This window comes from Oncorhynchus kisutch, unplaced genomic scaffold (genome assembly GCF_002021735.2).
Source record: "Oncorhynchus kisutch isolate 150728-3 unplaced genomic scaffold, Okis_V2 Okis04b-Okis11a_hom, whole genome shotgun sequence".
Lineage (NCBI taxonomy): Eukaryota > Metazoa > Chordata > Actinopteri > Salmoniformes > Salmonidae > Oncorhynchus > Oncorhynchus kisutch.
In genome coordinates this window covers 12,465,789-12,490,656 of record NW_022261981.1, presented here as the reverse complement: position 1 = coordinate 12,490,656, position 24,868 = coordinate 12,465,789, and the positions used below count along the sequence as shown (strand labels likewise).

Below are 24,868 nucleotides of genomic sequence, written 5' to 3'. Positions count from 1 at the left end.
GGAGTGGACAGGCCTCTAGCGCCTCCCTCTGGAGTGGACAGGCCTCTAGCGCCTCCCTCTGGAGTGGACAGGCCTCTAGCGCCGCCCGCTGGAGTGGACAGGCCTCTAGCGCCGCCCGCTGGAGTGGACAGGCCTCTAGCGCCGCCCGCTGGAGTGGACAGGCCTCTAGCGCCTCCCGCTGGAGTGGACAGGCCTCTAGCGCCTCCCGCTGGAGTGGACAGGCCTCTAGCGCCTCCCGCTGGAGTGGACAGGCCTCTAGCGCCTCCCGCTGGAGTGGACAGGCCTCTAGCGCCTCCCGCTGGAGTGGACAGGCCTCTAGCGCCTCCCGCTGGAGTGGACAGGCCTCTAGCGCCTCCCGCTGGAGTGGACAGGCCTCTAGCGCCTCCCTCTGGAGTGGACAGGCCTCTAGCGCCTCCCTCTGGAGTGGACTAGCACCCCTGGGGTACTGGGACTATCCACAGGGGGGACTACTAGCACCCCTGGGGTACTGGGACTATCCACAGGGGGGACTACTAGCACCCCTGGGTTAAGACATGGGGGGGTTATTATGTGTGATGTCATCACTGGGTTAGGACATGGGGTATTATTATGTTGTGATGTCATCACTGGGTTAGGACATGGGGTTATTATGTTGTGATGTCATCACTGGGTTAAGACATTGTGACACCACCCAGCCCAGGTCTTTGTCATGCCACTCACAGTAAACACCACCCAGCCCAGGTCTTTGTCATGCCACTCACAGTAAACACCACCCAGCCCAGGTCTTTGTCATACCACTCACAGTAAACACCACCCACAGTAAACACCACCCAGCCCAGGTCTTTGTCATACCACTCACAGTAAACACCACCCAGCCCAGGTCTTTGTCATACCACTCACAGTAAACACCACCCAGCCCAGGTCTTTGTCATACCACTCACAGTAAACACCACCCAGCCCAGGTCTTTGTCATACCACTCACAGTAAACACCACCCATAGTAAACACCACCCACAGTAAACACCACCCAGCCCAGGTCTTTGTCATACCACTCACAGTAAACACCACCCAGCCCAGGTCTTTGTCATGCCACTCACAGTAAACACCACCCAGCCCAGGTCTTTGTCATACCACTCACAGTAAACACCACCCAGCCCAGGTCTTTGTCATACCACTCACAGTAAACACCACCCAGCCCAGGTCTTTGTCATACCACTCACAGTAAACACCACCCAGCCCAGGTCTTTGTCATACCACTCACAGTAAACACCACCCAGCCCAGGTCTTTGTCATACCACTCACAGTAAACACCACCCAGCCCAGGTCTTTGTCATGCCACTCACAGTAAACACCACCCAGCCCAGGCCTTTGTCATGCCACTCACAGTAAACACCACCCACAGTAAACACCACCCAGCCCAGGCCTTTCACATAAACAGTCCTTTACTCTGTTATACTGATAAAAGACTGAATCTACTGTATGATGCCACATCCTGTATATTTCAACTAGCACACATTTCCCTCTTACAAGGCTATATACCGAGACATTATTCATTGGTCCTCTGTCATCTAATCATCCTTAAACATATCCAGCAGTGTTTCCAGTAATAAAACCCTCGGTCAGCAGAGTGATCCATTTGTACAGTAGCAGTATGAAAGCCAACCAGACTAGAGAGGAGGGATGAAATGTGACGGCAGGTATCTGTGTTCCAGATACTATGCTGCGTTGAAGACCATGGAGCAGCTGGAGAAGGTGTACATCCCCCGGGTCAGCCGCTACCGCTTCTGTCAGATCATGGCTGAGAACCTGCCCAAGCTCAGAGAGGACATTAAGGACATCTCCATGTCCGACCTCAAGGACTTCCTGGAGAGCATCAGGAAACACTCGGACAAGATCGGAGAGACCGCCATGAAACAGGTAAGAGACGTTGTTGTTGTTGTTGTTGTTGTTATTGTTATTATTATTATATAGAAACAGGCAGAGGACAGGTGCTAAACAGGTATGAGACTGGCCCTTAGGTGTTAACTGATCTCCAGACGAGCTTCAATGCCATACAACTCTCCTTCCGTGGCCTCCAACTGCTCTTAAATGCAAGTAAAACTAAATGCATGCTCTTCAATCGATCGCTGCCCGCACCTGCTTGCCAGTCCAACATCACTACTCTGGACAGCTCTGACTTAGAATACGTGGACAACTACAAATACCTGGGTGTCTGGTTAGACTGTAAACTCTCCTTCTAGACTCACATTAAGCATCTCCTTACCAAAATTAAATCTAGAATCGACTTCCTGTTTCGCAAGAAAGCATCCTTCACTGTTGCTGCCAAACATACCCTTGTAAAACTGACCATCCTACCGATCCTCGACTTTGGCGATATCATTTACAAAATAGCCTTCAACACTCTACTCAGCAAATTAGATGCAGTCTATCACAGTGCCATCCGTTTTGTCACCAAAGCCCCATATACTACCCACCGCTGCGACCTTTACACTCTCGTTGGCTGGCCCTCGCTTCATACTGTTCGCCAAACCCACTGGCTACAGGTCATCTATAAGTCTTTTCTAGGTAAAGCCCTGCCTTGTCTCAGCTCACTGGTCACCATAGCAGCACCCACCAGTAGCACGCGCTCCACAGGTATATTTCACTGGTCACCCCCAAAGCCAATTCCTCCTTTGGCCGCCTTTCCTTCCAGTTCTCTGCTGTCAATGATTGTAACTAACTGCAAAAATCACTGAAGCTGGAGACTCATCTCTCCCTCACTAACTTCAAGCATCAGCTGTCAGAGCAGCTTACAGATCACTGCACCTGTACATAGCCCATCTGTAAATAGCCCATCTATCTATCTACCTCATCCCCATACTGTATTTATTTATTTATCTTGCTCCCTTGCACCCCAGTATCTCTACTTGCACATTCATCTTCTGCACATCTACCATTCCAGTGTTTAATTGCTATATCATAATTACTTTGCCACTATGACCTATTTTATTGCCTTTACCTCCCTTATCCTACCTCATTTGCACACTGTGTGTGTGTGTGTGTGTGTGTGTGTGTGTGTGTGTGTGTGTGTGTGTGTGTGTGTGTGTGTGTGTGTGTGTGTGTGTGTGTGTGTATTATTATTATTATTTTCTACTGTAAGTTTATTTATTCCATGTGTAACTCTGTGTTGTTGTTTATTCCATGTGTAACTCTGTGTTGTTGTTTATTCCTTGTGTAACTCTGTGTTGTTGTTTATTCCTTGTGTAACTCTGTGTTGTTGTTTATTCCATGTGTAACTCTGTGTTGTTGTTTATTCCATGTGTAACTCTGTGTTGTTGTTTATTCCTTGTGTAACTCTGTGTTGTTGTTTATTCCTTGTGTAACTCTGTGTTGTTGTTTATTCCATGTGTAACTCTGTGTTGTTGTTTATTCCTTGTGTAACTCTGTGTTGTTGTTTATTCCTTGTGTAACTCTGTGTTGTTGTTTATTCCATGTGTAACTCTGTGTTGTTGTTTATTCCATGTGTAACTCTGTGTTGTTGTTTATTCCATGTGTAACTCTGTGTTGTTGTTTATTCCTTGTGTAACTCTGTGTTGTTGTTTATTCCTTGTGTAACTCTGTGTTGTTGTTTATTCCTTGTGTAACTCTGTGTTGTTGTTTATTCCATGTGTAACTCTGTGTTGTTGTTTATTCCATGTGTAACTCTGTGTTGTTGTTTATTCCTTGTGTAACTCTGTGTTGTTGTTTATTCCTTGTGTAACTCTGTGTTGTTGTTTATTCCTTGTGTAACTCTGTGTTGTTGTTTATTCCTTGTGTAACTCTGTGTTGTTGTTTATTCCTTGTGTAACTCTGTGTTGTTGTTTATTCCTTGTGTAACTCTGTGTTGTTGTTTATTCCTTGTGTAACTCTGTGTTGTTGTTTATTCCTTGTGTAACTCTGTGTTGTTGTTTATTCCTTGTGTAACTCTGTGTTGTTGTTTATTCCTTGTGTAACTCTGTGTTGTTGTTTATTCCATGTGTAACTCTGTGTTGTTGTTTATTCCTTGTGTAACTCTGTGTTGTTGTTTATTCCTTGTGTAACTCTGTGTTGTTGTTTATTCCTTGTGTAACTCTGTGTTGTTGTTTATTCCTTGTGTAACTCTGTGTTGTTGTATGTGTCGAACTGCTTTGCTTTATCTTGGCCAGGTCACAGTTGTAAATGAGAACTTGTTCTCAACTAGCCTACCTGGTTAAATAAAGGTGCTCTCAACTGGCCTACCTGGTTAAATAAAGGTGTTCTCAACTGGCCTACCTGGTTAAATAAAGGTGTTCTCTACTAGCCTACCTGGTTAAATAAAGGTGTTCTCAACTAGCCTACCTGGTTAAATAAAGGTGTTCTCAACTAGCCTACCTGGTTATATAAAGGTGTTCTCAACCAGCCTACCTGGTTAAATAAAGGTGTTCTCAACTAGCCTACCTGGTTAAATAAAGGTGTTCTCAACTAGCCTACCTGGTTAAATAAAGGTGTTCTCAACTAGCCTACCTGGTTAAATAAAGGTGTTCTCCACTAGCCTACCTGGTTAAATAAAGGTGTTCTCCACTAGCCTACCTGGTTAAATAAAGGTGTTCTCAACTAGCCTACCTGGTTAAATAAAGGTGTTCTCCACTAGCCTACCTGGTTAAATAAAGGTGTTCTCCACTAGCCTACCTGGTTAAATAAAGGTGTTCTCCACTAGCCTACCAGGTTAAATAAAGGTGTTCTTCACTAGCCTACCTGGTTAAATAAAGGTGTTCTCCACTAGCCTACCTGGTTAAATAAAGGTGTTCTCCACTAGCCTACCTGGTTAAATAAAGGTGTTCTCAACTAGCCTACCTGGTTAAATAAAGGTGTTCTCAACTAGCCTACCTGGTTAAATAAAGGTGTTCTCAACTAGCCTACCTGGTTAAATAAAGGTGTTCTCAACTAGCCTACCTGGTTAAATAAAGGTGTTCTCAACTAGCCTACCTGGTTAAATAAAGGTGTTCTCCACTAGCCTACCTGGTTAAATAAAGGTGTTCTCAACTGGCCTACCTGGTTAAATAAAGGTGTTCTCAACTGGCCTACCTGGTTAAATAAAGGTGTTCTCAACTAGCCTACCTGGTTAAATAAAGGTGTTCTCAACTAGCCTACCTGGTTAAATAAAGGTGTTCTCAACTAGCCTACCTGGTTAAATTAAGGTGTTCTCAACTAGCCTACCTGGTTAAATAAAGGTGTTCTCAACTAGCCTACCTGGTTAAATAAAGGTGTTCTCAACTAGCCTACCTGGTTAAATAAAGGTGTTCTCAACTAGCCTACCTGGTTAAATAAAGGTGTTCTCAACTAGCCTACCTGGTTAAATAAAGGTGTTCTCAACTAGCCTACCTGGTTAAATAAAGGTGTTCTCCACTAGCCTACCTGGTTAAATAAAGGTGTTCTCCACTAGCCTACCTGGTTAAATAAAGGTGTTTTCAACTAGCCTACCTGGTTAAATAAAGGTGTTTTCAACTAGCCTACCTGGTTAAATAAAGGTGTTCTCAACTAGCCTACCTGGTTAAATAAAGGTGTTCTCAACTAGCCTACCTGGTTAAATAAAGGTGTTCTCAACTAGCCTACCTGGTTAAATAAAGGTGTTCTCAACTAGCCTACCTGGTTAAATAAAGGTGTTCTCAACTAGCCTACCTGGTTAAATAAAGGTGTTCTCAACTAGCCTACCTGGTTAAATAAAGGTGTTCTCAACTAGCCTACCTGGTTAAATAAAGGTGTTCTCAACTAGCCTACCTGGTTAAATAAAGGTGTTCTCAACTAGCCTACCTGGTTAAATAAAGGTGTTCTCAACTAGCCTACCTGGTTAAATAAAGGTGTTCTCAACTAGCCTACCTGGTTAAATAAAGGTGTTCTCAACTAGCCTACCTGGTTAAATAAAGGTGTTCTCAACTAGCCTACCTGGTTAAATAAAGGTGTTCTCAACTAGCCTACCTGGTTAAATAAAGGTGTTCTCAACTAGCCTACCTGGTTAAATAAAGGTGTTCTCAACTAGCCTACCTGGTTAAATAAAGGTGTTCTCAACTAGCCTACCTGGTTAAATAAAGGTGTTCTCAACTAGCCTACCTGGTTAAATAAAGGTAAATAAATAAAACATCTGAAATCAATTGTAGAAAATGAACAACAAATGTCTGATCTTATGCTAGGAAGCTTTGTAAGTGTCCTCTGAGAAGGAGAGAGGTCTGACTGTGTTGTCTGTACCTCCCAGGCTCAGCAGCACAGGACATTTAACAGTGTGGTTCAGAAGCATGACAGTGGTATGGGCTACACCAAGCCAGTCTACTCCCTGAACGGCCGGACGCCAACGCAGCACAACGGCCTAGCGGCGGAGGAGGGAGTAGACCAACCAGAGGAGGAGGGAGTGGAGGAGGACCAATCAGAGGAGGAGGTGAGAGAGGATTCTTCAGACCTCTTTTTCATAGTTTGTACTTTTTCATCCTCTTTGGTCCAGTGTTAAAACAACACAGTGAAGTTATCCAACCTTAATGTGAAGGCACCATGTACATTATCTACAAGAAAAACCCAAGGGATCATGAAACTGTTGAAATGAGTGAATGACTGAGTCCTGACTGTGGTTCACTACATTGTACAATGGCGTCGGAGAAGAAGGCTGATGTTTTAGGTCCCCAATCGATTGGGTTTGTTTATTTGCATTGTTTGTAACTTATTTTGTACACAATGTTGCCGCTATCGTCTCGTATGACCAAAAATAACTTCAGGACTGCGATTACTCACAACGGACTGGCAGAATCCTTTTTCTCCTTTAACAGAATCCTTTTATTTTAATTTTAACGTGTCTGACGAAGCACCCGTGACTAGATCAATAAAAAAGTGGTCAGATGAAGCAGATGCTAAACTACAGGACTGTTTTGCTATCACAGACTGGAATATGTTCCGGGGTTCCTCTGATGGCATTGAGGAGTACACCACATCAGTCACTGGCTTCATCAATAAGGGTATTGATGACATTGTCCCCACAGTGACCGTACGTACATACCTCAACCAGAAGCCATGGATTACAGGCAACATTCACACTGAGGAAAAGGCTAAAGCTGCCGCTTTCAAAGAGCAGAACTCTAACCTGGAAGCTTATAAGAAATCCCGCTATGCCCTCCGACGAACCAACAAACAGGCAAAGCGTCAACACAGGACAAAGATCGAATCGTACTACACCGGCTCTGACGCTCCTCAAATGTGACAGGACTTGCAAACCAATACAGACTACAAAGGGAAGCACAGTCGAGAGCTGCCCAGTGAAACTAACAGAAGGGTTCAACTACTTCTATGCTCTCTTCGAGGCAAATAACACTGAAATATGCATGAGAGCACCAGCTGTTCCGGAAGGCTGTGTGATCATGTTCTCCGCAGCCGATGTGAGTAATGTCAAAGTTCAGAAGGCTGCAGGGCCAGACGGATTACCAGGACGTGTACTGCGAGCATGCGCTGACCAACTGGCAAATGTATTCACTGACATTTTCAACCTCTCCCTGTCCGAGTCTGTAATACCAACATGTTTCAACCTCTTAGGGATCCGTTCACATCCATTCCCGCTCAACTCCCGGGGATTGATTTGACAACATCCAGTGAAATTGCAGCGCGCTAAATTCAAAAACAGAAATACTCGTAATAAGAATTCATTTAACATACAAGTGTTATGCATCAAAATACAGCTAAACTTGTTCATCCAGCCGCAGTGTCAGATTTCATAAAGGCTCTACGGCGAAAGCAGCGATTATCTGAGGACAGCACCCCGCATACAACACTGACTGTGTTATCTAACGTAACGTGGTTTAACCTCCTGACTGAGGACAGCACCCCGCATACAACACTGACTGTGTTATCTAACGTAACGTGGTTTAACCTCCTGACTGTGTTATCTAATGTAACGTGGTTTAACCTCCTGACTGAGGACAGCACCCCGCATACAACACTGACTGTGTTATCTAATGTAACGTGGTTTAACCTCCTGACTGAGGACAGCACCCCGCATACAACACTGACTGTGTGGTTTAACCTCCTGACTGTGTTATCTAATGTAACGTGGTTTAACCTCCTGGCTGAGGACAGCACCCCGCATACAAACACATGAAAATCTTATTTCAACCAGCCAGGTGCGACACAGAAATAGCGATATAATTCATGCCTTACCTTTGAAGATCTTCTTCTGTTGGCACTCCAAAATGTCCCAGAAACATCACAAATGGTCCTTTTGTTCGATACTTCTTTATATCCCCAAAATGTCTGACTGTGGTTCACTACCGTAACGTGGTTTAACCTCCTGACTGTGTTATCTAATGTAACGTGGTTAACCTCCTGACTGTGTTATCTAATGTAACGTGGTGTAACCTCCTGACTGTGTTATCTAATGTAACGTGGTTAACCTCCTGACTGTGTTATCTAACGTAACGTGGTTTAACCTCCTGACTGTGTTATCTAATGTAACGTGGTTTAACCTCCTGACTGTGTTATCTAACGTAACGTGGTTTAACCTCCCAGGTATTAACAGCCCAGGACCTGGTGGACTTCTCTCCTGTTTACAGATGTCTCCACATCTACACCGTTCTGGTATGTACACTATTTACTGTTCCTTAACGTGCCATCCAAACGGCTCCCTATTCCTGATATAGGACCTTTAGTAACCTGGTATATTTGTGTTTACCAATAGATGACAGTATTGACTCAAGATGGGGGTTTGCTTCCCGCTATCCGTAGCTATTTCCTGTGTCTGCCTATATAACTGTGATTAAGAAAGCTTTCAGGTAGCTTAAGCCAGGTGCGTTGGAGAATGTTATTCTAAGTTACAATTAAATACTAAACCGTACTTAAGTCTCATGAGTCGCAACTCTAAGAAGACTTTAAGGATACTACAGGACCCATAGGTTTCTGGTCAACAGTAGTGTTCTATATAGGGAATAGGGCTCTGGTCAACAGTAGTGTTCTATATAGGGAATAGGGCTCTGGTCAACAGTAGTGTTCTATATAGGGAATAGGGCTCTGGTCAACAGTAGTGTTCTATATAGGGAATAGGGCTCTGGTCAACAGTAGTGTTCTATATAGGGAATAGGGCTCTGGTCAACAGTAGTGTTCTATATAGGGAATAGGGCTCTGGTCAACAGTAGTGTTCTATATAGGGAATAGGGCTCTGGTCAACAGTAGTGGTCTATATAGGGAATAGGGCTCTGGTCAACAGTAGTGTGCTATATAGTTTTTACAGGAAGTACCAGGTAATACCCACTTCACAATAACAGCACTTATAGCTGACTGGAGCAGCTCTAGCAGGGCAAAAATGAGATGAACAGACTTGTTGGAAAGGTGGCATCCTATGACGGCTGGTCAGTCAGCATTTCACTGTGAGGTCAGTCAGCATTTCACTGTGAGGTCAGTCAGCATTTCACTGTGAGGTCTACACCTGTTGGTTAAGGGCTGGTCAGTCAGCATTTCACTGTGAGGTCTACACCTGTTGGTTAAGGGCTGGTCAGTCAGCATTTCACTGTGAGGTCTACACCTGTTGGTTAAGGGCTGGTCAGTCAGCATTTCACTGTGAGGTCTACACCTGTTGGTTAAGGGCTGGTCAGTCAGCATTTCACTGTGAGGTCTACACCTGTTGGTTAAGGGCTGGTCAGTCAGCATTTCACTGTGAGGTCTACACCTGTTGGTTAAGGGCTGGTCAGTCAGCATTTCACTGTGAGGTCAGTCAGCATTTCACTGTGAGGTCTACACCTGTTGGTTAAGGGCTGGTCAGTCAGCATTTCACTGTGAGGTCTACACCTGTTGGTTAAGGGCTGGTCAGTCAGCATTTCACTGTGAGGTCTACACCTGTTGGTTAAGGGCTGGTCAGTCAGCATTTCACTGTGAGGTCTACACCTGTTGGTTAAGGGCTGGTCAGTCAGCATTTCACTGTGAGGTCTACACCTGTTGGTTAAGGGCTGGTCAGTCAGCATTTCACTGTGAGGTCTACACCTGTTGGTTAAGGGCTGGTCAGTCAGCATTTCACTGTGAGGTCTACACCTGTTGGTTAAGAGCTGGTCAGTCAGCATTTCACTGTGAGGTCTACACCTGTTGGTTAAGGGCTGGTCAGTCAGCATTTCACTGTGAGGTCTACACCTGTTGGTTAAGGGCTGGTCAGTCAGCATTTCACTGTGAGGTCTACACCTGTTGGTTAAGGGCTGGTCAGTCAGCATTTCACTGTGAGGTCTACACCTGTTGGTTAAGGGCTGGTCAGTCAGCATTTCACTGTGAGGTCTACACCTGTTGGTTAAGGGCTGGTCAGTCAGCATTTCACTGTGAGGTCTACACCTGTTGGTTAAGGGCTGGTCAGTCAGCATTTCACTGTGAGGTCTACACCTGTTGGTTAAGGGCTGGTCAGTCAGCATTTCACTGTGAGGTCTACACCTGTTGGTTAAGGGCTGGTCAGTCAGCATTTCACTGTGAGGTCTACACCTGTTGGTTAAGGGCTGGTCAGTCAGCATTTCACTGTGAGGTCTACACCTGTTGGTTAAGGGCTGGTCAGTCAGCATTTCACTGTGAGGTCTACACCTGTTGGTTAAGGGCTGGTCAGTCAGCATTTCACTGTGAGGTCTACACCTGTTGGTTAAGAGCTGGTCAGTCAGCATTTCACTGTGAGGTCTACACCTGTTGGTTAAAGGCTGGTCAGTCAGCATTTCACTGTGAGGTCTACACCTGTTGGTTAAGGGCTGGTCAGTCAGCATTTCACTGTGAGGTCTACACCTGTTGGTTAAGGGCTGGTCAGTCAGCATTTCACTGTGAGGTCTACACCTGTTGGTTAAGGGCTGGTCAGTCAGCATTTCACTGTGAGGTCTACACCTGTTGGTTAAGGGCTGGTCAGTCAGCATTTCACTGTGAGGTCTACACCTGTTGGTTAAGGGCTGGTCAGTCAGCATTTCACTGTGAGGTCTACACCTGTTGGTTAAGGGCTGGTCAGTCAGCATTTCACTGTGAGGTCTACACCTGTTGGTTAAGGGCTGGTCAGTCAGCATTTCACTGTGAGGTCTACACCTGTTGGTTAAGGGCTGGTCAGTCAGCATTTCACTGTGAGGTCTACACCTGTTGGTTAAGGGCTGGTCAGTCAGCATTTCACTGTGAGGTCTACACCTGTTGGTTAAGGGCTGGTCAGTCAGCATTTCACTGTGAGGTCTACACCTGTTGGTTAAGGGCTGGTCAGTCAGCATTTCACTGTGAGGTCTACACCTGTTGGTTAAGGGCTGGTCAGTCAGCATTTCACTGTGAGGTCTACACCTGTTGGTTAAGGGCTGGTCAGTCAGCATTTCACTGTGAGGTCTACACCTGTTGGTTAAGGGCTGGTCAGTCAGCATTTCACTGTGAGGTCTACACCTGTTGGTTAAGGGCTGGTCAGTCAGCATTTCACTGTGAGGTCTACACCTGTTGGTTAAGGGCTGGTCAGTCAGCATTTCACTGTGAGGTCTACACCTGTTGGTTAAGGGCTGGTCAGTCAGCATTTCACTGTGAGGTCTACACCTGTTGGTTAAGGGCTGGTCAGTCAGCATTTCACTGTGAGGTCTACACCTGTTGGTTAAGGGCTGGTCAGTCAGCATTTCACTGTGAGGTCTACACCTGTTGGTTAAGGGCTGGTCAGTCAGCATTTCACTGTGAGGTCTACACCTGTTGGTTAAGGGCTGGTCAGTCAGCATTTCACTGTGAGGTCTACACCTGTTGGTTAAGGGCTGGTCAGTCAGCATTTCACTGTGAGGTCTACACCTGTTGGTTAAGGGCTGGTCAGTCAGCATTTCACTGTGAGGTCTACACCTGTTGGTTAAGGGCTGGTCAGTCAGCATTTCACTGTGAGGTCTACACCTGTTGGTTAAGGGCTGGTCAGTCAGCATTTCACTGTGAGGTCTACACCTGTTGGTTAAGGGCTGGTCAGTCAGCATTTCACTGTGAGGTCTACACCTGTTGGTTAAGGGCTGGTCAGTCAGCATTTCACTGTGAGGTCTACACCTGTTGGTTAAGGGCTGGTCAGTCAGCATTTCACTGTGAGGTCTACACCTGTTGGTTAAGGGCTGGTCAGTCAGCATTTCACTGTGAGGTCTACACCTGTTGGTTAAGGGCTGGTCAGTCAGCATTTCACTGTGAGGTCTACACCTGTTGGTTAAGGGCTGGTCAGTCAGCATTTCACTGTGAGGTCTACACCTGTTGGTTAAGGGCTGGTCAGTCAGCATTTCACTGTGAGGTCTACACCTGTTGGTTAAGGGCTGGTCAGTCAGCATTTCACTGTGAGGTCTACACCTGTTGGTTAAGGGCTGGTCAGTCAGCATTTCACTGTGAGGTCTACACCTGTTGGTTAAGGGCTGGTCAGTCAGCATTTCACTGTGAGGTCTACACCTGTTGGTTAAGGGCTGGTCAGTCAGCATTTCACTGTGAGGTCTACACCTGTTGGTTAAGGGCTGGTCAGTCAGCATTTCACTGTGAGGTCTACACCTGTTGGTTAAGGGCTGGTCAGTCAGCATTTCACTGTGAGGTCTACACCTGTTGGTTAAGGGCTGGTCAGTCAGCATTTCACTGTGAGGTCTACACCTGTTGGTTAAGGGCTGGTCAGTCAGCATTTCACTGTGAGGTCTACACCTGTTGGTTAAGGGCTGGTCAGTCAGCATTTCACTGTGAGGTCTACACCTGTTGGTTAAGGGCTGGTCAGTCAGCATTTCACTGTGAGGTCTACACCTGTTGGTTAAGGGCTGGTCAGTCAGCATTTCACTGTGAGGTCTACACCTGTTGGTTAAGGGCTGGTCAGTCAGCATTTCACTGTGAGGTCTACACCTGTTGGTTAAGGGCTGGTCAGTCAGCATTTCACTGTGAGGTCTACACCTGTTGGTTAAGGGCTGGTCAGTCAGCATTTCACTGTGAGGTCTACACCTGTTGGTTAAGGGCTGGTCAGTCAGCATTTCACTGTGAGGTCTACACCTGTTGGTTAAGGGCTGGTCAGTCAGCATTTCACTGTGAGGTCTACACCTGTTGGTTAAGGGCTGGTCAGTCAGCATTTCACTGTGAGGTCTACACCTGTTGGTTAAGGGCTGGTCAGTCAGCATTTCACTGTGAGGTCTACACCTGTTGGTTAAGGGCTGGTCAGTCAGCATTTCACTGTGAGGTCTACACCTGTTGGTTAAGGGCTGGTCAGTCAGCATTTCACTGTGAGGTCTACACCTGTTGGTTAAGGGCTGGTCAGTCAGCATTTCACTGTGAGGTCTACACCTGTTGGTTAAGGGCTGGTCAGTCAGCATTTCACTGTGAGGTCTACACCTGTTGGTTAAGAGCTGGTCAGTCAGCATTTCACTGTGAGGTCTACACCTGTTGGTTAAGGGCTGGTCAGTCAGCATTTCACTGTGAGGTCTACACCTGTTGGTTAAGGGCTGGTCAGTCAGCATTTCACTGTGAGGTCTACACCTGTTGGTTAAGGGCTGGTCAGTCAGCATTTCACTGTGAGGTCTACACCTGTTGGTTAAGGGCTGGTCAGTCAGCATTTCACTGTGAGGTCTACACCTGTTGGTTAAGGGCTGGTCAGTCAGCATTTCACTGTGAGGTCTACACCTGTTGGTTAAGGGCTGGTCAGTCAGCATTTCACTGTGAGGTCTACACCTGTTGGTTAAGGGCTGGTCAGTCAGCATTTCACTGTGAGGTCTACACCTGTTGGTTAAGGGCTGGTCAGTCAGCATTTCACTGTGAGGTCTACACCTGTTGGTTAAGGGCTGGTCAGTCAGCATTTCACTGTGAGGTCTACACCTGTTGGTTAAGGGCTGGTCAGTCAGCATTTCACTGTGAGGTCTACACCTGTTGGTTAAGGGCTGGTCAGTCAGCATTTCACTGTGAGGTCTACACCTGTTGGTTAAGGGCTGGTCAGTCAGCATTTCACTGTGAGGTCTACACCTGTTGGTTAAGGGCTGGTCAGTCAGCATTTCACTGTGAGGTCTACACCTGTTGGTTAAGGGCTGGTCAGTCAGCATTTCACTGTGAGGTCTACACCTGTTGGTTAAGAGCTGGTCAGTCAGCATTTCACTGTGAGGTCTACACCTGTTGGTTAAGGGCTGGTCAGTCAGCATTTCACTGTGAGGTCTACACCTGTTGGTTAAGGGCTGGTCAGTCAGCATTTCACTGTGAGGTCTACACCTGTTGGTTAAGGGCTGGTCAGTCAGCATTTCACTGTGAGGTCTACACCTGTTGGTTAAGGGCTGGTCAGTCAGCATTTCACTGTGAGGTCTACACCTGTTGGTTAAGGGCTGGTCAGTCAGCATTTCACTGTGAGGTCTACACCTGTTGGTTAAGGGCTGGTCAGTCAGCATTTCACTGTGAGGTCTACACCTGTTGGTTAAGGGCTGGTCAGTCAGCATTTCACTGTGAGGTCTACACCTGTTGGTTAAGGGCTGGTCAGTCAGCATTTCACTGTGAGGTCTACACCTGTTGGTTAAGGGCTGGTCAGTCAGCATTTCACTGTGAGGTCTACACCTGTTGGTTAAGGGCTGGTCAGTCAGCATTTCACTGTGAGGTCTACACCTGTTGGTTAAGGGCTGGTCAGTCAGCATTTCACTGTGAGGTCTACACCTGTTGGTTAAGGCTGGTCAGTCAGCATTTCACTGTGAGGTCTACACCTGTTGGTTAAGGGCTGGTCAGTCAGCATTTCACTGTGAGGTCTACACCTGTTGGTTAAGGGCTGGTCAGTCAGCATTTCACTGTGAGGTCTACACCTGTTGGTTAAGGGCTGGTCAGTCAGCATTTCACTGTGAGGTCTACACCTGTTGGTTAAGGGCTGGTCAGTCAGCATTTCACTGTGAGGTCTACACCTGTTGGTTAAGGGCTGGTCAGTCAGCATTTCACTGTGAGGTCTACACCTGTTGGTTAAGGGCTGGTCAGTCAGCATTTCACTGTGAGGTCTACACCTGTTGGTTAAGGGCTGGTCAGTCAGCATTTCACTGTGAGGTCTACACCTGTTGGTTAAGGGCTGGTCAGTCAGCATTTCACTGTGAGGTCTACACCTGTTGGTTAAGGGCTGGTCAGTCAGCATTTCACTGTGAGGTCTACACCTGTTGGTTAAGGGCTGGTCAGTCAGCATTTCACTGTGAGGTCTACACCTGTTGGTTAAGGGCTGGTCATGTGACCAATAACATCTGTTTTCTTTGTATATTTCTGTGAGGGAACGACTACTCTCTGAAGTGCGCGTGTACAATAACTCTCCGTCCTTGCGCTCCTAAACAATGTCGTTTTTAGAAACTAGGGTGAAGGCTACTGAACGGTCCCCTCTGGTCGTAACAGATTATAGAGAGGGAACAGAGAACTGTATGTAGATTAAATGTTTCACCAATGACAATTTGCAGAATGTCGGCCAACTTTCTCCCGCTGCCGGCCACTGGACTTCCTGTCATCACCATCTGGCTCGTTGTTCTGTGTTTCCAGGGTGACAGAGAGACGTTTGAGAACTACTACAGGAAACAGAGGAAAAAACAGGCCAGGCTGGTGCTGCAGCCCCAGTCTAACATGGTGAGGAGGGTTCCCCTCTCTATCTGTTCCCCTCTCTATCTGTTCCCCTCTCTATCTGTTCCCCTCTCTATCTGTTCCCCAGTCTAACATGGTGAGGAGGGTTCCCCTCTCTATCTGTTCCCCTCTCTATCTGTTCCCCAGTCTAACATGGTGAGGAGGGTTCCCCTCTCTATCTGTTCCCCTCTCTATCTGTTCCCCTCTCTATCTGTTCCCCAGTCTAACATGGTGAGGAGGGTTCCCCTCTCTATCTGTTCCCCTCTCTATCTGTTCCCCAGTCTAACATGGTGAGGAGGGTTCCCCTCTCTATCTCTTCTCCTCTCTATCTGTTCCCCTCTCTATCTGTTCCCCTCTCGATCTGTTCCCCAGTCTAACATGGTGAGGAGGGTTCCCCTCTCTATCTGTTCCCCTCTCTATCTGTTCCCCAGTCTAACATGGTGAGGAGGGTTCCCCTCTCTATCTGTTCCCCTCTCTATCTGTTCCCCAGTCTAACATGGTGAGGAGGGTTCCCCTCTCTATCTGTTCCCCTCTCTATCTGTTCCCCTCTCTATCTGTTCCCCTCTCTATCTGTTCCCCAGTCTAACATGGTGAGGAGGGTTCCCCTCTCTATCTGTTCCCCTCCTCTATCTGTTCCCCTCCTCCCTCTGTTCCCCTCTCTATCTGTTCCCCTCTCTATCTGTTCCCCTCTCTATCTGTTCCCCAGTCTAACATGGTGAGGAGGGTTCCCCTCTCTATCTGTTCCCCTCTCTATCTGTTCCCCTCTCTATCTGTTCCCCAGTCTAACATGGTGAGGAGGGTTCCCCTCTCTATCTGTTCCCCTCTCTATCTGTTCCCCTCTCTATCTGTTCCCCAGTCTAACATGGTGAGGAGGGTTCCCCTCTCTATCTGTTCCCCTCTCTATCTGTTCCCCAGTCTAACATGGTGAGGAGGGTTCCCCTCTCTATCTGTTCCCCTCTCTATCTGTTCCCCTCTCTATCTGTTCCCCTCTCTATCTGTTCCCCTCTCTATCTGTTCCCCAGTCTAACATGGTGAGGAGGGTTCCCCTCTCGATCTGTTCCCCTCTCTATCTGTTCCCCTCCTCTATCTGTTCCCCTCCTCTCTCTGTTCCCCTCCTCTATCTGTTCCCCTCCTCCCTCTGTTCCCCTCCTCTATCTGTTCCCCTCCTCTATCTGTTCCCCTCCTCTATCTGTTCCCCTCCTCTATCTGTTCCCCCCCTCTATCTGTTCCCCTCCTCTACCTGTTCCCCTCCTCTACCTGTTCCCCACCGTCCCCTCCTCTATCTGTTCCCCTCCTCTATCTGTTCCCCCCCTCTATCTGTTCCCCTCCTCTATCTGTTCCCCTCCTCTATCTGTTCCCCTCCTCTATCTGTTCCCCTCCTCTATCTGTTCCCCTCCTCTATCTGTTCCCCTCCTCTATCTGTTCCCCTCCTCTATCTGTTCCCCTCTCTATCTGTTCCCCTCCTCCATCTGTTCCCCTCCTCCATCTGTTCCCCTCCTCCATCTGTTCCCCTCCTCTATCTGTTCCCCTCCCTCTGTTCTCCTCTATCTGTTCCCCTCCTCTATCTGTTCCCCTCCTCTATCTGTTCCCCTCCTCTATCTGTTCCCCTCCTCTATCTGTTCCCCTCCTCTATCTGTTCCCCTCCTCTATCTGTTCCTCTATCTGTTCCCCTCCTCTATCTGTTCCTCTATCTGTTCCCCTCCTCTATCTGTTTCCTCTATCTGTTCCCCTCTATCTGTTCCCCTCCTCTATCTGTTCCCCTCTATATCTGTTCCCCTCCTCCCTCTGTTCCCCTCCTCTATCTGTTCCCCTCCTCTATCTGTTCCCCTCTATCTGTACCCCTCCTCTATCTGTTCCCCTCCTCTATCTGTTCCCCTCCCTCTGTTCCCCTCCTCTATCTGTTTCCCTCCTCTATCTGTTCCCCTCCTCCCTCTGTTCCCCTCCTCTATCTGTTCCCCTCCTCTATCCGTTCCCCTCCTCTATCTGTTCCCCTCTCTATCGTTTCCCCTCTCTATCTGTTCCCCTCCTCTATCTGTTCCCCTCCTCTATCTGTTCCCCTCCTCTATCTGTTCCCCTCCTCTATCTGTTCCCCTCCTCTATCTGTTCCCCTCCTCTATCTGTTCCCCTCCCTCTGTTCCCCTCCTCTATCTGTTTCCCTCCTCTATCTGTTCCCCTCCTCCCTCTGTTCCCCTCCTCTATCTGTTCCCCTCCTCTATCTGTTCCCCTCCTCTATCTGTTCCCCTCTCTATCTGTTCCCCTCTCTATCTGTTCCCCTCCTCTATCTGTTCCCCTCCTCTATCTGTTCCCCTCCTCTATCTGTTCCCCTCCTCTATCTGTTCCCCTCCTCTATCTGTTCCCCTCCTCTATCTGTTCCCCTCTATCTGTTCCCCTCCTCTATCTGTTCCCCTCCTCTATCTGTTCCCCTCCTCTATCTGTTCCCCTCCTCTATCTGTTCCCCTCCTCTATCTGTTCCCCTCCCTCTGTTCTCCTCTATCTGTTCCCCTCCTCTATCTGTTCCCCTCTCTATCTGTTCCCCTCCTCTATCTGTTCCCCTCCTCTATCTGTTCCCCTCCTCTATCTGTTCCCCTCCTCTATCTGTTCCCCTCCTCTATCTGTTCCCCTCCTCTATCTGTTCCCCTCCTATCTGTTCCCCTCCCTCTGTTCTCCTCTATCTGTTCCCCTCCTCTATCTGTTCCCCTCTCTATCTGTTCCCCTCCTCTATCTGTTCCCCTCCTCTATCTGTTCCCCTCCTCTATCTGTTCCCCTCCTCTATCTGTTCCCCTCCTCTATCTGTTCCCCTCCCTCTGTTCTCCTCTATCTGTTCCCCTCCTCTATCTGTTCCCCTCCTCTATCTGTTCCCCTCCTCTATCTGTTCCCCTCTCTATCTGTTCCCCTCCTCTATCTGTTCCCCTCCTCTATCTGTTCCCCTCCTCTATCTGTTCCCCTCCTCTATCTGTTCCCCTCCTCCATCTGTTCCCCTCCTCCATCTGTTCCCCTCCTCCATCTGTTCCCCTCCTCTATCTGTTCCCCTCTCTATCTGTTCCCCTCTCTATCTGTTCCCCTCCTCTATCTGTTCCCCTCCTCTATCTGTTCCCCTCCTCTATCTGTTCCCCTCCTCTATCTGTCTCTGTGTTCCCCTGTTCTTGTTCATCCCCTGATCAGTAGTTCTAAACCTCTGTCTATAATGTGATTGTTTTGTTTCCTGGTCCAGCAGGAGACCGTGGAGGGTTACCGGCGGTACTTCAATCAGATCGTAGGCTTCTTCCTAGTGGAGGACCACGTTCTGCACTCCACACAGGGACTGTTGACCAGAGCCTTTACTGATGAACTGTGGAACATGGCCCTGTCTAAGATCACTGCCGTGCTCCGCACACACTCTGTGAGTACACATACACACACACTCTGTGAGTACACACACACACACACACACACACACACACACACACACACACACACACACACACACACACACACACACACACACACACACACACACACACTCTGTGAGTACACACACTAAATACACAACCACACTGTGAGTACACACACACACACACACTGAGTACACACACACACTCTGTGAGTACACACACACTAAATACACAACCACACTCTGTGAGTACAGCTAACACACCCCTGGATGTGAGGGGAGTGAGTGGCCTGGCTCGACAAGGTCTCTGGGGTCATGGAGTGCTCAGCCCTGTGTCTTTTTGCCATTGAAAGTGTCCTAGCAGGGGGCTAAAGCCTCTTATCAGTGGGAGAGGACCGGGGTAGCAGTCACACTAACCCTAGCAGTAGGGCCTTTGTTGGCCCCTGGGACCCAGGCTGTGAGACCCCGTGAGTCCCAGCTCTGTGATATCACCACCATCATCCCTGGCTGATGTTCAACTGCCCCTGATGTCTATTTCTCCACACCTCTGAGCTCACAGCCCTGTTACCATAGTCACACTAGTTCAACTGCTGTTCTTGTTCCAGTCTGTCCCCATGAGGCCAGTCTGTCCCCATGAGGCCAGTCTGTCTCCATGAGGCCAGTCTGTCTCCATGAGGCCAGTCTGTCTCCATGAGGCCAGTCTGTCTCCATGAGGCCAGTCTGTCTCCATGAGGCCAGTCTGTCTCCATGAGGCCAGTCTGTCTCCATGGGGCCAGTCTGTCCCCATTGGGCTGCAATGCCCTGAGGTCTTCATTAGACCAGTGGAGCCCTGCTCAATGCTGCTCACTGGGAGGGCCTGCCAGGAGCAATGGCCTAGATACCACTTATCATTCCTAACACCAAGGCTTCTAGATACCACTGATCATTCCTAACACCAAGGCTTCTAGATACCACTTATCATTTCTAACACCAAGGCTTCTAGATAAACCCTTACCATTCCTAACACCAAGGCTTCTAGATAAACCCTTACCATTCCTGACACCAAGGCTTCTAGATACCACTTATCATTCCTAACACCAAGTTTTCTAGATAAACCCTTACCATTCCTAACACCAAGGTTTCTAGATTAACCCTCACCATTCCTAACACCAAGGTTTCTAGATAAACCCTTACCATTCCTAACACCAAGGTTTCTAGATAAACCCTTACCATTCCTAACACCAAGGCTTCTAGATAAACCCTTACCATTCCTAACACCAAGGCTTCTAGATAAACCCTTACCATTCCTAGCATCAAGGCTTCTAGATAAACCCTTACCATTCCTAACACCAAGGTTTCTAGATAAACCCTTATCATTCCTAACACCAAGGTTTCTAGATAAACCCTTACCATTCCTAGCATCAAGGCTTCTAGATAAACCCTTACCATTCCTAACACCAAGGTTTCTAGATAAACCCTTACCATTCCTAACACCAAGGCTTCTAGATAAACCCTTACCATTCCTAACACCAAGGCTTCTAGATAAACCCTTACCATTCCTAGCATCAAGGCTTCTAGATAAACCCTTACCATTCCTGACACCAAGGCTTCTAGATAAACCCTTACCATTCCTAACACCAAGGCTTCTAGATAAACCCTTACCATTCCTAACATCAAGGCTTCTAGATAAACCCTTACCATTCCTAACACCAAGGCTTCTAGATAAACCCTTACCATTCCTAGCATCAAGGCTTCTAGATAAACCCTTACCATTCCTAGCACCAAGGCTTCTAGATAAACCCTTACCATTCCTAACACCAAGGCTTCTAGATAAACCCTTACCATTCCTATCATCAAGGCTTCTAGATAAACCCTTACCATTCCTAACACCAAGGCTTCTAGATAAACCCTTGCCATTCCTAGCATCAAGGCTTCTAGATAAACCCTTACAATTCCTAGCACCAAGGCTTCTAGATAAACCCTTACCATTCCTAACACCAAGGCTTCTAGATAAACCCTTACCATTCCTAACACCAAGGCTTCTAGATAAACCCTTACCTCACCCAGAAGGCTGGGAGTAACACTTTCCTTTTCCCTTTTGATTGTGACGGACTCCCCCCCCCCCCCCTTCCTTTCCAGTCGTACTGCAGCGATCCTGACCTGGTGCTGCAGCTGAAGAACCTCATTGTCATATTTGCAGACACATTACAGGTGGGTCTTGTCCAGCTCTTCAGACTGGGTGATAAGATAGTATGAATTAAACCTAGAGCTCTTATAAGGTATGAGTGAAGCAGCTGTTGTTGTCTGTAAATGTTCTGTATATTGTCATGTTTCATGTTCTGTGTTCCATGTTCCGTGTTCTGTGTTCCATGTTCCGTGTTCCGTGTTCTGTGTGGACCCCAGGAAGAGTAGCTGCTGCTTTCACAACAGCTAATGGGGGATCCTAATCCAATACCCAAGCAGTTTGGTCATTAACCAGTGGAGCAGATTGTGATGCCTCTGGTTTGTAACCTCCCTCTCTCTCTCTCTCCAGGGTTATGGCTACCCAGTGAACAGACTGTTTGACCTGCTGTTTGAGATCAGAGACCAGTACAATGAAACGCTGCTGAAGAAATGGGCTCTGGTGTTCAGGGAGATCTTTGAACTGGACAACTACAGCCCTATCCCCGTAGAGACTGAAGAAGAGTACAAGTCTGTCATTAGTAGATTCCCCTTCCACGACGCAGAAATTGAAAAGGTTTGTCCTTCATTCAACACCCTTTAAAAAAAAACGGACTAACTTCACGACATCGAGATGCGATGGGAATGTCAACGGTCTATATGCTCCTTATCGAGGTCCAAGGGGTTAAATAACCTGGGTTGTAGAGTCAACGGTCTATATGCCCCTTATAGAGGTCCAAGGGGTTAAATAACCTGGGTTGTAGAGTCAACAGTCTATATGCTCCTTAAAGAGGTCCAAGGGGTTAAATAACCTGGGTTGTAGAGTCAACAGTCTATATGCTCCTTAAAGAGGTCCAAGGGGTTAAATAACCTGGGTTGTAGAGTCAACAGTCTATATGCCCCTTATAGAGGTCCAAGGGGCTTCAGTTAAATAACCTGGGTTGTAGAGTCAACGGTCTATATGCTCCTTAAAGAGGTCCAAGGGGTTAAATAACCTGGGTTGTAGAGTCAACGGTCTATATGTTCCTTAAAGGGGTCCAAGGGGCTTCAGTTAAATAACCTGGGTTGTAAAGTCAACAGTCTATATGCTCCTTAAAGAGGTCCAAGGGGTTAAATAACCTGGGTTGTAGAGTCAACAGTCTATATGCCCCTTATAGAGGTCCAAGGGGTTAAATAACCTGGGTTGTAGAGTCAACGGTCTATATGCTCCTTAAAGAGGTCCAAGGGGTTAAATAACCTGGGTTGTAGAGTCAACAGTCTATATGCCCCTTATAGAGGTCCAAGGGGTTAAATAACCTGGGTTGTAGAGTCAACAGTCTATATGCTCCTTATAGAGGTCCAGGGGGTTAAATAACCTGGGTTGTAGAGTCAACAGTCTATATGCCCCTTATAGAGGTCCAAGGGGTTAAATAACCTGGGTTGTAGAGTCAACAGTCTATATGCTCCTTATAGAGGTCCAGGGGGTTAAATAACCTGGGTTGTAGAGTCAACAGTCTATATGCCCCTTATAGAGGTCCAAGGGGTTAAATAACCTGGGTTGTAGAGTCAACGGTCTATATGGTCCTTAAAGAGGTACAAGGGGTTAAATAACCTGGGTTGTAGAGTCAACAGTCTATATGCCCCTTATAGAGGTCCAAGGGGTTAAATAACCTGGGTTGTAGAGTCAACAGTCTATATGCTCCTTATAGAGGTCCAGGGGGTTAAATAACCTGGGTTGTAGAGTCAACAGTCTATATGCCCCTTATAGAGGTCCAAGGGGTTAAATAACCTGGGTTGTAGAGTCAACAGTCTATATGCTCCTTATAGAGGTCCAGGGGGTTAAATAACCTGGGTTGTAGAGTCAACAGTCTATATGCCCCTTATAGAGGTCCAAGGGGTTAAATAACCTGGGTTGTAGAGTCAACGGTCTATATGCTCCTTAAAGAGGTACAAGGGGTTAAATAACCTGGGTTGTAGAGTCAACAGTCTATATGCCCCTTATAGAGGTCCAAGGGGCTTCAGTTATATAACCTGGGTTGTAGAGTCAACAGTCTATATGCTCCTTAAAGAGGTCCAAGGGGTTAAATAACCTGGGTTGTAGAGTCAACAGTCTATATGCCCCTTAAAGAGGTCCAAGGGGCTTCAGTTATATAACCTGGGTTGTAGAGTCAACAGTCTATATGCTCCTTATCGAGGTTAAATAACCAGGGTTAAATAACCTGGGTTGTATTTGTTGTCGCCCAACAGCAAGACTTTCCAAAGAAGCTACCGATGTCTCAGTCTGTGCCTCAGATCTACGTTCAGGTCAAAGAGTTCATCTACGCCAGTCTGAAGTTCTCCGAGTCACTGCATCGCAGGTGAGTCAGTCGGATCACTGGCTGCTTCTCAAATCACAACCTATTTCCTGTGTCGTGCACTACTTTTGACCAGAGTCCATTGGGCTTTGGTGTTAAAGTAGTGTACTATGTAGGGAAGTGGTTGCCGATAGGGACACCATATAAAGCGGTTGTATTTAATACTGTGGGTCAGTCTAACGTCTTGTTGTGTGCTATTTGCTTAGTGGGTTTGCAAATGTCAGTGCTGCACAGTGTGTTATTTACACTAGCATGCTAAGGGTTTGTCTGGCTGGTCAACACCTTTCTCATCCGACTGTTATCTGGGTCAGATGATGTAATATCTGTAACAGGTGTTGAGTGTTGACCTTCAGCTGTCAGCCTGGCTGGTCCCTCTCTAGGGTCCCTAGTACAGGGGTTAATAACTGGGAGTCTGGTCCCTCTCTAGGGTCCCTAGTACAGGGGTTAATAACTGGGAGTCTGGTCCCTCTCTAGGGTCCCTAGTACAGGGGTTAATAACTGGGAGGCTGTTCCCTCACTAGGGCCCCTAGTACAGGGGTTAATAACTGGGAGGCTGGTCCCTCTCTAGGGTCCCTAGTACAGGGGTTAATAACTGGGAGTCTGTTCCCTCTCTAGGGTCCCTAGTACAGGGGTTAATAACTGGGAGTCAGAGCCTGGCTGTTCCCTCACTAGGGTCCCTAGTACAGGGTTTAATAACTGGGAGTCAGAGCCTGGCTTGTCCATCTCTAGGGTCCCTAGTACAGGGGTTAATAACTGGGAGTCAGAGCCTGGCTGTTCCCTCACTAGGGTCCCTAGTACAGGGTTTAATAACTGGGAGTCAGAGCCTGGCTTGTCCATCTCTAGGGTCCCTAGTACAGGGGTTAATAACTGGGAGTCTGTTCCCTCACTAGGGTCCCTAGTACAGGGGTTAATAACTGGGAGTCTGTTCCCTCACTAGGGTCCCTAGTATAGGGGTTAATAACTGGGAGTCTGTTCCCTCTGTAGGGTCCCTAGTACAGGGGTTAATAACTGGGAGTCTGTTCCCTCACTAGGGTCCCTAGTACAGGGGTTAATAACTGGGAGTCTGTTCCCTCACTAGGGTCCCTAGTATAGGGGTTAATAACTGGGAGTCTGTTCCCTCACTAGGGTCCCTAGTACAGGGGTTAATAACTGGGAGTCTGTTCCCTCTGTAGGGTCCCTAGTACAGGGGTTAATAACTGGGAGTCTGTTCCCTCTCTAGGGTCCCTAGTACTTGGGTTAATAACTGGGAGTCTGTTCCCTCTCTAGGGTCCCTAGTACAGGGTTTAATAACGGGGAGTCTGTTCCCTCACTAGGGTCCCTAGTACAGGGGTTAATAACTGGGAGTCTGTTCCCTCACTAGGGTCCCTAGTACAGGGGTTAATAACTGGGAGTCTGTTCCCTCTCTAGGGTCCCTAGTACAGGGGTTAATAACTGGGAGTCAGAGCCTGGCTGTTCCCTCACTAGGGTCCCTAGTACAGGGTTTAATAACTGGGAGTCAGAGCCTGGCTTGTCCATCTCTAGGGTCCCTAGTACAG

General features: G+C 47.4%; 1 protein-coding gene across 9 annotated transcripts in view; it reads left to right on the top strand.

The window, feature by feature from the left end:
- Positions 1-24,868, top strand: part of exoc6 (exocyst complex component 6) — a 135,506-nt gene that overhangs the window by 41,571 nt on the left and 69,067 nt on the right. For 7 of the 9 annotated variants that reach the window (XM_031813026.1, XM_031813030.1, XM_031813028.1 and 4 more), the window contains exons 6-13: positions 1,691-1,895; positions 6,205-6,384; positions 8,493-8,561; positions 15,414-15,497; positions 18,703-18,870; positions 20,980-21,051; positions 21,374-21,577; positions 23,227-23,336. In XM_031813026.1, the coding sequence (XP_031668886.1) occupies positions 1,691-1,895; positions 6,205-6,384; positions 8,493-8,561; positions 15,414-15,497; positions 18,703-18,870; positions 20,980-21,051; positions 21,374-21,577; positions 23,227-23,336 (1,092 nt within the window). The remainder of the gene's footprint in view (positions 1-1,690; positions 1,896-6,204; positions 6,385-8,492; positions 8,562-15,413; positions 15,498-18,702; positions 18,871-20,979; positions 21,052-21,373; positions 21,578-23,226; positions 23,337-24,868) is intronic. The other 2 variants (XM_031813027.1, XM_031813031.1) reach the window with 1 other exon arrangement.